This window comes from Oryzias melastigma, linkage group LG20, assembly GCF_002922805.2.
Source record: "Oryzias melastigma strain HK-1 linkage group LG20, ASM292280v2, whole genome shotgun sequence".
In the NCBI taxonomy this organism is placed as follows: domain Eukaryota; kingdom Metazoa; phylum Chordata; class Actinopteri; order Beloniformes; family Adrianichthyidae; genus Oryzias; species Oryzias melastigma.
Window position 1 is genome coordinate 22,170,599 of NC_050531.1, and position 13,642 is coordinate 22,184,240.

The 13,642-nt window shown below is 40.0% G+C and overlaps 1 protein-coding gene across 2 annotated transcripts in view; it reads left to right on the top strand.

The window, feature by feature from the left end:
* Nucleotides 1-13,642, top strand: part of nlk2 (nemo-like kinase, type 2) — a 74,145-nt gene that overhangs the window by 26,413 nt on the left and 34,090 nt on the right. For both annotated transcript variants that reach the window (XM_024279711.2, XM_024279712.2), the window contains exons 2-3: nucleotides 7,576-7,705; nucleotides 7,784-7,839. In XM_024279711.2, coding sequence (XP_024135479.1) covers nucleotides 7,576-7,705; nucleotides 7,784-7,839 — 186 coding nt within the window. The remainder of the gene's footprint in view (nucleotides 1-7,575; nucleotides 7,706-7,783; nucleotides 7,840-13,642) is intronic.

Sequence of the window (13,642 nt, forward strand, 5' to 3'; positions counted from 1 at the left end):
TTCATCAAGTCATCAATCACATGATCGGACCCGATTTCAGATCACGTGATTGGATCGGGACATCTCTACTCGTTACTGCCCTGTTCCACAACTTTTTTTTTTCTCTTATTTTTGTAAACTCATATGTTCATTTTTGTGGACTTTCCTTCAGTGATAGAAGGTTTGTTGTGTTAGCATTGGCGCGGGAATAGCCTCCTTACATATTGCAGTCCTCTGCTCCTCGTTGGGCATCTTAGAACAAATCAAAGGTGCAATTAACCAGATCACTGACGTACCCCTCTTTTGCTGAAAGTGCTTCTTCTTGTGCTGCCTGCATCAGTGTTTGTCTGTTTCTACTTCAGGGAAACAACTTCAAGCTGTTTCGTCTATCCTTCTGCACTCGTGGTTGGTAACGTAAAGTATGTTGTAAATGTCATGATTCTGTGTTCTGGTTTTGTTATGTTCTGTTTTCCCTGTCAGTCTCACCATGTTCAGGTTTAATCATCCACAGCTGTCTTCATTTAGTTAATTGTCCTCAACCTATATAAGTGTCTGGTTTTCAGTTTCTCATTGTCAGGTCATCTGTTCTGTTATGTCACGTCACTGGTTTGTGTTCTCCTGGTTTTGTTATGTTTGAGTTTATTAAGTAAATGTTTTAGTTTCTGCCACCATGTCCTGTCTCCTGCGTTTGGGTCCTCCACCACCAATCCTTGACAGTAAAACACGCGCAAGAGTGAGAATCAAAGAATGTAAAGAAGCTTCACGTCGCAAAACCACCAGACGGAGAATCTCTTTTTACTTTGTCTTTATTTTCACTTTTATACATTTTTTGTGTCCACACTGAGGAGGCAACATTGTCTCGGACTATTTAATGAGATGTTTGGTGTAATAATTGATCAAATTAGGTTAGAAATTATATTAACGATTAGGGCTGGGTATCGATAATAATTTCCAGACACGATTCGATTCGATTCGATTCACAAGAGCAATGAATTAATTTCCCTTTTTTTTTTTTTTTTTTTATTCTTTTGAACCCTTTCAATTCAATTCGATACAATTTAATTTTAAGTTTACACATTTATACACATTTGTTTAGGAATACATTAATCTACTATATGATTTGAATATATTTATATTAATCTGATCCAGTTCACATACTGTAAATGTATCAGTGAAATAATGAGATTGTTAATATCATCCAGTGTTACATGGATTCTCTAAAGGAGAAGTTCTAACTAAAATGTTCAGATCATTAACATTGGAAACATTGTTCTGATTCTCCTGGAGGACGTTTCAGTTTGGACACTAGGTGGAGCTAACAATATAGCAGCACACTTTTTTCGAGAAGAATAAGCAAAGAATGAGCAAAAATTGTGCTTTACACCACACATGGCAATTTTAAAAAACATTTCCTTAAAAGAGTTTGTAAAATTAACGAGAGTTTATAAAGATGTTCATTTAGTCAGCAATGTATGTTTAGGTCGACCGAGCATTAGCATTAGCTGAGTTTAGCTTTATGTGCTAAATCGATCTATATTTTTATAAATCGATTATTGATCTATTAAGTACGACGGAGTATTAGGGCCACTTTATAAAGAAAAAAATATTTGTAAAATTACGACTTTAAATCTCGTAAATTTACGAGAAAAAAGTCGTAGCTGCTAAATTACGAAAATAAAGCCGTATATTTATGACTTTAAAAGTCATAGGCTTACGACTTTTAATCTCATAAATCTACGAGATTTAAAGTCGTAAATTTACGAGAAAAAAACTCGTAAATCTACGAGATTTAAAGTGGTAAATTAATGAGAAACAAACCCAAATTTGTCTGTTCATCAGAGCCGACGTGGAGTATCTTGTGAAGATTTATTTCCAGATCGGTGTTAAAAACAAGACATTCTGAACCTTTTGGTGATTCAAAATCAAATTATTTCCTGGTTTGGTGTCGGTAGTGTGGAGTTTCATATGTAAATAAAGAGCTCAGAAATGCATGTTTATCAGGACTGTCACTTTATTTTGCCTTTCATTTCCCAGAAATCTTTTCGCCACCTTACGTCATATCTCTGACATGCGCAGAAACCAAAGGAGAATGTAAGTATAATGTTGTGTTTTGATCTAATAAACAATCCATTAACTTGGAATATCTTCATTTATTAAACACACGTCCGGTTCAGCACATCCTGCTCGTCTCCCTCGTTCGTCTGCTCTCCCCGCTCTCCTTCTATCTCGTGATACTTCACTTAACTATACTACATCTTCCTCCTTTGTTTAGAACAAAACTTTCTTTTTCAATAAGCTTCATATTACAAACAAATCCAACTTACAAACAAAAATATACAGTAGCTTTATTTATTTTTTTATAAATCATTCTTTACCCATTCTTCAAAATGTGAATACAGAAACATTTACCAGTAACTTTTTTTTCTAATTCAAGTCTCTCTGTATCTAATGGGCTTTCTGATAATCCGTCCTTTCCTGGTAGTGATGACATCAGATGTCCTGTGTTCACATGCTGGTGGGGTCTCCACTGATGCAGTCGGTTCAGCAATAGACACGTCCTCAGTCTCATGCTGGTTTTCTTCGTTGTTGTTTGATGAAAGGTTCGGCTTGTCAAATTCAACGATCACTGGCGTTTTTCTCAGATGTTTGACATTCCTGAACAGTCTTGATCCATCTTCTGCATTGACCATCTCAAAGGAGTTGTCTGATGTGTTTCTCAGCAGCACATAGCGATTTTCTCTGAACGTTGAATCCAGCTTTCCATTTTCCATGATTGCTATGTAAACTATATCACCAACTTTGAAACTGTGATCCTTTGCTCTACTGGTCTGGTTAGCATATGTCTTCATCTTGCTTTTGTATTCTTCATGATTTCCTTTTTTTTAAAAGTTGACTTTTCAGATTTGGACATTTAGTGTGAATGTCTCTTCCAAACATTAACATGGCTGGTATTTCTCCTGATGCTTGGTGTGGTGTAGAGCGATACGCCATCAGTATTTTTTCAAGTTCTTCCTTCCAATTTTTCCCTTCACATGTGCTTGCTCTGAATGCTTTCTTCAGGTATCTGTGAAACCTCTCTACTTTTCCATTACTCTTTGGGTAATAAGGAGAAGCTCTAATATGTTTGATTCCACATGTCTTTAGAAATGTCTCAAAAACTTGTCCAACAAACTGTCTGCCATTATCAGTAACAGCCTCGAGTGGATATCCAAATCTTGCAAATATCTTAGTCAGTTCAGTTACAACTGTAGCTGAAGAAATGTCTGAGATGACTACTGCCTCCGGAAACGAAGTGTAGTAATCTATCACTGTCAAAATGTACTGGTTCTGGATAGGACCTACTAGATCCAAACCAATCTTAGTCCATGGTCTTGGTGGTAGTTCTAATGGTTGTAAGGGTTGATCTTCCAGAAGTGGTTGGTTGAGAACACAAGCAGAACAGTTTCTGATCAGTCTTTCTACATCCAAGTCCATGTTCGGCCAGTAAAATTTACTCCGTAGATACTGTTTAGTACGAACCACCCCTTGGTGAGTTTCATGTCCAATCCTCAGTGCTTGTTTCACCATCACTGTGGGCAGCACTATCCTGTTTCCTCTCAGAATGAGTCCATCATATGTACTCAACTCTCTTACACATCTGCTGTACGGCTGCAGGTCCTCTGGAACTGGGTTTGGCCATACTCCTGTCTCAAGAAGTTTGTTTAATCGTTTCAGCGTTTCATCCTCTTCAGTTTTCTGCTTTATGTCTTGTATGCTCATAGCTTGAACTTCATGCATTGTCAATGACAATACTCTGTCCACATACGTTTCCACATACTCAATGTTTTCTGTCTCAGATAAAGGAAGTCCCGAAAGTATGTCTGCAATATTTGACTTTCCTGCAATGTATTCTATCTTGTAGTCATATGGTAGTAATCTCAGTCCAAGTCTCTGTATTCTCGGAGGAGTCAGTGTAGTTTTGTCTGGGTTAAACATGTAAATGAGAGGTTTGTGGTCAGTTTGCAAAGTAAACTTGCCTCCCCACAAATACCTTCTAAAATGTTCTACAGCCCAAACACAACCCAAAGCCTCACGTTCTATCTGAGAATATCGACGTTCAGTTGGGGTCAAGGAACGACTTGCATATGCTACTGGCTTGTTCTGCCCATCTAACTGGGTCTGTAGCAAAACTGCACCTAGTCCTACTGGACTTGCATCACTAACTACTATGGTCGGAGCATCTAGTTTAAAGTAGGCCAGGCATGGCTCACTCACCAACGCTTCCTTCATAGCTTGAAATGAGCTCTCTGCTTCACTTGTCCTTTCCTTGTCAGCTTACGCAATGGTTCTGATAAGTTTGCATAGTTTGGTATGAACTTCATCATAAAACCACAGGTTCCTAGGAATGAGCGTAGTAGTTGAACATTTTCATGTTTGGGCGTTTTGCTGATTGCTTCCACTTTTCTTGGGTCCGGTTTGATTCTTTCTGAAGTGATCACATGTCCAAGTATTTCGATTTGCTGTTGTCCAAAAATGCATTTATCTTTGTTGAGGGTTAAACCTCTTTCTTGAAATCTCTGAAAGATTTGTCTCAGTTTTTGCTCCAGCTGCTCTTCATTCTCTGCAAAAACCACCACATCATCCATGTAGCAAACTGTTCCTGGGATTCCACACAAAATGGAGTCCATAGCTTTCTGAAAGGCTTCTGGTGCACTTGATAATCCAAAGGGAACTTTTCTGAAACGGTAGCATGATCGCATGACGGTAGCAGAGATCCTGCAAGCCACCCTCAACGAATGAAACATTAATAAACTGTAAATCACATAAAAAAAACTTCCAAAACCTTGAAATATTTTAAACATTCAGTTTACCTGATGAAATCCAAGACGTTTTTCACAGTTTGGTCGGTCTGCTTCAGCTCACGGCATAAATTCGCTGGACTGTAGGCTCCCCTCGACTTCAATATGTTTACGAGAAAAAAGTCGTAAATTTATGAGAAAAAAGTTGTAAATTTACGAGATTAAAAGTCGTAAATTTACGAGAAAAAAGTCGTAATATTACTTTTTTTTTTTTTTTTTGGTGGCCCTAATACTCCGTGGTAATTAAGCTTAAATCAATTAATCGATTTTATCAATCCAGCCTTTTAAACGATAGAAAAGAAGTGTCACGATAGACACTTTTCTATCGCCCACACGATATGTATCCTCATATCGCCCAGCACTAATCCGCTGCATCACATCCTGGGGCTGTTGGTACCTGGATGGTGGTCTTTGAAGAGGAAGACTCAGATGGTTCACGTTAGAACTTTGGGATGGAGCTAAAATCAGATTTACATGACAGGTTTTAATAGATCATAAACAGGAAGGGGCTTGCTTTTTCTAAGAGGTGTAGACAGTCATGGAAAATTGGGGGTGGTTGCTATGTAAAGTCTGGAAGAAACTAGGCCGGTGTTTGTTATGACCTGCATGCTGCTCCGCTTCTGTCATGTGCTGCATGAGTCATAGTTTGTTATCTAACAAATACAACAGCAGACAACCCCCCAACCCCCACCCTCCCTGCTATTTTCTGGCCCCGAGGTATACATCGATGGGTTGTGTTGCAGCAGACCTCCCATCTGCTGCTCAGACTGATCCTATCTAAGAGGGTTCGCTGATGGTGACACGGGGCAGGACANGGGGGGGGGGGGGGGTTGTTGTTGAAATGCTCTTACTTTCCCCTGCTGTTCTCCTCACGAGGCCTTGATCTCCAGATTCTTCCACTAATCTGTCAAGAGGACGCTCAACTAAAAAACACGACAAACAACATTAGCGTTCTCTCTCTGTGCTCATCCTCTCACTCTCAGTCACTCACTTGCTTCACCGTCTTCAGGATATGGAAAAGAAGTGTTCTCACTAGCAGCTGTGGAGAGGTCTGGCATGTGTCCCATAGGGGGTTTAACCCTTTTACACTGGAGCTCCAGTGTTCTTTGATTTACTGTAATGTTTTAATTATTTACATGATCAATGTGATTCCAGTAGATTCTGAAGGAGAAAAGCGGCGTGATTAAAATTGATTAATCGATTTTATCAACCCTGCCCTATAAACGATGGAAAAAAAAGACACTTTTTTTGGGTTAAGTGTAGGGCAGCCATGCAGGTTACCTGGGCTCAATCCCCAGGTTGTCCACTGATTTCCATCCAGGTTGGGTCTTTAAGCAAGACCCTTAACACTGCTGCTTAACAAGGTTCCCCTGTGCCTTTCAAATACAGCGTTGAGTCAGGAAGGGCAACCGGCATAAAAAAAAAAAAACTGTTTCGCTGTGGCGACCCCTAATGGGATAAGCTGAAAGGTGAACATCAAGTAATGGTTAACCCTTCAACAGCTGAGGTGTTGCCGGTGACGCTAAAACACAAAATCTTTAACGTAATCTGTAACTTTTCAGTGGTTAACAACATGATTCCAGCAGATTTGAAGGAGATGAAGCGGCTCAAAACCCAGAGGATGTGATGCAGCCCTACACTGAGCCATCCAGCCGCCTCAAGGGTTAACCCTGTAATGGTTAACCATTACAGGACAGTAAAATAAACACAGATCCTGGAGGGACTGACTTACTGTATGTGAAACTTTTAAATCTGAAGGAGCTGCAGCAGTTTCCCAGGAGGGAATCACAGATGAAGAACATGCAGCCAGTCTGCTACACACTCACTCACAGTGAGCCTGCATGGAGAAATGTCATCTGCTCTGCATTTCTAAATTCAGGCACAGGTCGGCACAAACCGATTTTTAAATTCTCTGTTTTCTGTTCTATCGATGAACATGTTGACAAGTTTGAATTGTTCTTTTTTCCTGATTAAAGAAGAATCGTTACATCTCCATTGTAACAGCAAATTTTGTGCACAAGTAACCGCACAGGTTTGCTCATTTTTCACTTGCAGACGCATATGCACCTATGAAAGTGGCTCTGACGAGGCTTCACCTGAGTCTGCAGTTTTTTTGTTTGGATTTGTTGGTTTTCCTACTTCTCTATCTACTTTTAGGCAGGAATTCCGACAGCACTATGACCTGTAACAGCCTGGATTCTGAGGCTGTGAGCTGAACGCTCGCCTCAGGATCAGTCCCCGCTCTGTAGGATTCAGGTGGACAAACTTCTGTCCCGCTCTCATGTGCTGCACTGACTCCAGAACTTCTGGTCTGAATGCAGTTTGCAGCTCTCTGTACTGAGCAATCAGCAAAGAGCACATTCATCAGTGCACAGCCACTTCATTTTGCTCTGGTGTTGAGTCATTTTAATGTGATCTGCGTCTGCTTTGGCTCCTCACCAAAGCAGGAGCCAGGGGTGGCTGTTCCTGCTCCGGCTTTTGTCGTATCTGTGACTCAGCTGCTTTCGTTCTGCCTGTGTGGGAAACTAAGCAAAAAGAAAAGAAGAAAATAATAAATGTGGCTGTGCTGTTGGCACGTTTGTGTTTTTCTGCATGTCTGATGTTCAGACAGTTGTCAAGTGTCCAAACGAGGAAATGAAAGAAAGTGGTTGTCTGTAGATCAGTTTCTGTGGAGGAGGAGTCTGCAGAAGAAAGCAATAAAGGAAGCAGTCGGCTCCTCCGTGCCACACTTTCTTATTCTCTTTCTTTTCTCCTCCAGGTCTGTGACGGACCCCAGAGACGGAAAGCGAGTCGCCCTGAAAAAGATGCCCAACGTCTTCCAAAACTTGGTTTCCTGTAAGAGGGTGTTTCGAGAGCTGAAGATGCTGAGTTTCTTCAAGCATGAAAATGTGAGCACAGAAGTTCTGAAACTGTTGGTCTTTCTTTTAGTGTGGCGTGAAATGCTTCAGCCCGGTTTCTGTTTGCAGGTGCTCTCTGCTCTGGACGTACTTCAACCTCCACACATCGATTACTTTGAGGAAATGTATCCTTCGACCTGCAGAGGCCTCCTCAGACAGGTGGAGGCACGTCTCCTCACCTGAATAGAACACGATGAGGTTATCAGAGGATATCTGACCTGTGATGAATTGGACTCTGGATGGAGCAGAATTTTAATGAGCTGAGGTTTGCCAAACACAACCTGATTGTTTATAGCTCTGGTACACCACCTGGTGGTTTCCCGAGGTTATGCAGCCCCAGGTGAGTTGAGTTAAGTCATCAAACGTGCAGCTGCAGAATTTCCAGAATTTTTTTTGCATCCTGAGAGTATTAGAGAGTATTAGAGAGAGTTCTTCTTCTCAGAGTGAAGCAGTGTTGTTTTTATTGATGCCTGAGTTGTCCTGGAGGGTTGAAGGTTATGTCATGACATCTGAATGGATCACTTTTTGCCCCCCAATAGAGAGAAAGTTAGGGATATATGCCCACAAACTCCAGAGTTCACTTCATTTCTCCTGTGCCTGCAAATATCTCAGACATTGATATATATTACTGGATTGGCCCTTGCCTATTCGCTGCTATACACAGAGACGTGCGCGCACATTCGCCATCACTATACATTGAGTCATGGCAGCAGAATGCAGCTATTTCAATGGAGGAAAGACAGACAACAACCACAGAAATCAGGCTAGCTTCCTCATTTCTTAACCGATTTTAGTCAAATATGGCTCAAATTAAAGCTTTGAAAATTATTGATCTTGTGGTATATCTAAATATTTATTATCTATTAAGATTAATCTGTAAATAATTCATGAATTGCACCTTCTACTGTTACAGGTAAGACACTGCTGTCAAATGAACAGCTTCTAAATATCCATGATTTTTCATTTTGCCTCTGTGCTAAAAAATCTATAATTGAGCTTGTAAATGCCTTTCACACAATACCAGAAATAAGAGAGATTAATGAAGTTTAATGGTATGAAGGACTTAGTAATGACTTAGTAATAAAGCCCTTTCCCAATTAAAACTCCTCAAAGTGCCAAAAAACACCCTTTACAACATTTTCAACTGAAACTACAACTTGTATTATTTTTGGATTACATACATGGTAAATAAATCTCAATTGCTTCAGAATTTACCTTCAAATAGACGAATTAATTGTACTTAAGTTTAAGTTTATTAAATTTCTATGGCGCCTTAAAATGACCTCAGTCAAACAAGGCGCCGCACATTAAAAGTTCAAAGAACAATAAAAATCACAGCTAAAAAGTTAAAAACAGATGAAAATAGAAATAAATTACATTACATAAAATACATAAAAACACCAGATAAAAACAAAGATAAAACAGTTGAACAATAAAACACACCAGCAGAGCAGACTCTCATGTCGTGTCGAATGCCTGGCGGTAAAAATGGGTTTTAAGAAGTGTTTTAAAAATGGACAGTGAGGACGCCTGCCGAATGCTCAGTGGTAAAGCGTTCCACAGCTTCGGTGTACAGATTGAAAACGCTCGTTCCCCCCTGAGCTTCCTCTTAGACCTCGGTACCTCCAGGAGAAGCTGATCAGCAGATCTGAGGCTCCAGGTCGGGGTGTAGGGACAGAGAAGCTCAGAGAGGTACGGCGGTGCACAGTTGTTCGAAGATTTAAAAATAATAAAATAATCTTAAAATGAATTCTGAAATTCACAGGCAGCCAGTGAAGGGTAGCCAGGATGGAGGTGTAGCAGTTTAGGGTGAATATGAAATATTCAACTCCAAATTTAATTGAAGTTATCGAAAATTGTATCAAATTAACCTCGGGCACCACCTTCGTAATGAAGGAAAATATTACTCATTAATGATCATCTTCTACTTCTAATCAATAAGTAATAATCAATTAATCAGTCTCTCACTTCAGTGTAAGTGTCTTTACCCTTTGAAGGGACGTCTTCAATGAACTTAGAAAATGACGAGACAAAACAACGACGGTCCATCAATGATTATTTATTGTATAAAATTGGATTAACAAACAGGATTATTGAGTATAAGAGCACAGAATTGATTATAACTTTCAGAGGTAAAAGATAGAAGCAAACTTTCAGTAACTAGCAAAAATAATAAAGAAAGATAAATTAAAGAATAAAACAAAGTAAAATTATGTAAATTAGGCTGAGGATGTGTGTGTGTAAATGTATGTTCTAAGATGTAATAAACGTTTTAGGAGAGCAGAGAGGAGGTGTTTATAATGTAAAAAGGAGGAATTTAACAACTAAGATTCTAAATGAGCAGACAACTAACTCTGACCACAAACAGCAACTTTTTGGAGCAGGAAACTCCTCACCACGGTCTGGAGGTCTGGTTCCGTTCGATCCAACGAACCCAGGTGAAGATCCCTCGTTCGTTGGAGAGCTTGAGGCGTGACTCTGACCGAGATCCAAGCCAAGTGCAGGAGTTCGAATCTTGACCCACAGGAAGATTCGGTTCAGTTCTGCTCAAGTTCTGTTAACTTCGTCTCAAGTGGTCGAGGATAGGTTATCCACAAAAAGGGGTAGCAACCAATATTAAAAGTTTCAAAGCTGGTCGGGCTAAAAAACGTATTAATTATTTGGTCGCTAAGAATTAGAGAAAAAGAAAAATTAGATTCTATACGAACGTTAAAATGACTTGAAGGTTATATTTACGAAATGAATTGGAGAAAAAGGTTGCACAAAAACTCTAAGCATACGCAGAAGTTTTCTCCTCTCGGAACTCCTAAAATGTTTAAAGTTTTCTCCTTTGTTCTAGTTTGCTCGTCTCTCGTCAGTCAGTTGATGTCTCCAGCTTGTCTGTTCTTCAACTCTCTCTGTGTGTATCTGATCTAAACTTCTTCTTCTGGCCCTGGGAGCGGACTTCTTCCCAGGGATTGGCTGAGAGGTAACCAATCGGAATGATTGGAGTAAAATTTACGACCTTCTCTAATTAAAATGATCTTGTGTTACTACGATCCTGTGTTGTCTCTGTGTGCAGCTATGGGATCTAAAAACACTTCTTAACAAGAAAAATAAAAGAAACATCATACCTTTTTTATAAGAATGTCTCATTCTAACACGTGACTAGTAAATTGTCAACATTTAAAAGATGATATATATATATAAAAAGAATTTAATAATAAAAAAAAAAAAACATATATGAAACCAAAAAGAGAAAGAAAGGGAAGAAAGAGAGAAACTCTTTATCTTAACCCTATTTCACATAAACATGCATCACTTTTAGGTAAATTCACAATTAAAACAACAAATATGAGTGTATTTAACTTGAAACAAAGAATGCATGTTTGACAAACATTTGGTGCACTTCAAAGTTGTTTTTTTTTTTTTTTATATATGGCAGTGAAGTTTCCCATCGCTTTCAGGGAACCTGCGAAATGTCACATTTCAACGATTGTAAATTTTGTTGATTAGCTTCAAAGAAAACGTTGTGAAGAGAGTGGGATGCTTCTTCCTGTAACATGCAGTACCATCACCGACAGTCCGATATGGCTCCAGATGCAGCCCTCCTCCTCTCCAGAGGGGAGTTTTATGACACCTTTAAGGGGATGCTGAATGTTATCTTTCTGGGTTTTAAGACAAATGGTTTCTTGGAGGGGAGGGGGAATCGACACTTTTATTAGTCAGTTACTCAGTGAGTGAATTCTTGTTCCAGGGTCTGGAAACAAAATTGTTTCATTTGGGGGCCTTGACTGCTACAGGGGTGATGTGGTCCCTCTTACGCGCTCCAACCAGAACCCGAGCTGCAGCGTTCTGGACCAGTTGGAGACGTGAGAGGGTCGACTGGCTGACTCCAAAATAAAGAGAGTTACAGTAATCCAGCCGGGATGTGATAAAAGCATGGATTACTGTCTCAAAATGATGTTTAGATAAAAATGGTTTGACCTTCACCAGCTGCCTCAGATAAAAGAAGCTGGATTTTACCACTGAGCTGACTTGACCATCAAGTTTAAAATCACTGTCCATCTTAAAACCCAGATTTGACACGGACTGTCTGAGATGAGGAGTCAAAGGACCCAGCTCCACTGAGGAGGGGTCACAGGAGCTGCTAGGACCAAACACCATCACTTCTGTTTTTTTATCATTAAAACTTAAAAAGCTGAGGGCCATCCAGTCTTTGATGTCTTGAAGACAAGACAGTAGTGTTGTAACGGAGCCTCCTTTCCTTATTGGTAAATAAATCTGACTATCGTCAGCATAACAATGAAAGGAGACTCCGTGTTTTCTGAGGATGGAACCCAGGGGAAGGAGGTACAGGGAGAATAAAAGTGGTCCTAGAATAGAGCCCTGTGGAACCCCAAACAGCAGTGGAGCAGTTGAGGAGTAGGATCCAGACATGCTCACACAGACAGTCCTGTCAGTTAAATATGATGAAAGCCAGTCGAGTGCGGTACCATAAATTCCAGCCAAACCTTTCAACCTGGACAATAAGATATCGTGGTCCACAGTGTCAAAAGCTGCAGACAAGTCCAGCAGAAGAAGGACAACAAAGTTTCCATCATCAGTTGCCCGGAAGATGTCATTAAAAACCCTCAACAGCGCAGATTCTGTGCTGTTGAGGGTTTTAAAACCAGACTGGAACTTCTCCAGGACATCCTTCTCGGTTAAAAAGGACTGCGACTGAAGGTAGAACCAGGCTCAAACGACTGGAGCACAGCTCGAGGAGGGATAAAATCAGATGGATCAAAGCCGGGTGTTAAAATAACAGATCTGATGTCAGCAACCTTCTGAATAAAAAAGTTTAAAAAGTCATCACACAATTCAGAGGATGCTTCCTGGCAGTCAGACTGTGGGGTGTTAAGAACAGAGATGACAGTTTTAAAAAGCACACGTGGATTGTGGCGGTTAGTCTCAATAATATTTGACAGATATGCTTCATGTGATTTTTTGACAGTGATCTGATAATGATGCCAACAGTCCTTTAAAATCTGGAATGAAACCTGCAGCTTATCCTTTTTCCACCTACGTTCTGCTCTACGAGTCTCCCTTTGAGAAAAAGGCTCCAGCTAGCATCTTTAACTGATACAAAAACATTTTTAAACTTGGATGATAACATCAAATACATCTGCCAAACTGTTAAGATTCAAAACACAGAGATAATAGCAGTAAATGTTGTGGCAGGTTAAAGTTTACATCCACAGCTCCTTCACTAACATCTGCTCTCTGCTGTGTTTGTGTCACTGAGCAGAAAGCTAGCGTTAGCGTTAGCACTGTAGATTCTAGCTGGGCTTTCTCCGGTCCGTACGACCAAGAAAGAAGCTCCACACTGGTTGCACAGATTTAGAAAATTATGTGCAAACTCACTTACACTTTCTTATTAAAAAAAAGTACAACATACAGCCTCATAGGCTCTTAAAGTAGCTAGCTACGTGCTACTTTGCCAGCACAGCAACGTGTATCTTGGCCGCACATTTTATGTGTTGCCCAGATGAATTTCCATCAGTGTTTGTGCTGGTTGAGCGTAAATACCTGCAAATAACAACAGCCAAGTTTTAAAACACCAAACATTAATAAAAACACACATCAAAGAACCAAGCTAGTATGCTACTCCCGAGTTCGTTGGACCCACTTTAGCACTCAATTCACAGATCTCAGCCTGATTTCTCTATTAAAATGTGATTTCTATCCTGTGAAGATTCCTCTCCAATGGATTCTATTGTTGTTGTGTGTTTTGCAGTTGATTGTAAAACATTGTGTCCGCTCTTTGCGTACTTGTTCCGAATTCCTCCATTCATAGGGAAGACTCAATGCATAGTACTGCTGCATGTCTGTCACGCCATATGTCATGGGATTTCCAGTTATATATATCAGTGGTCCCAGATGACATGTACACATGAACGCACGCAC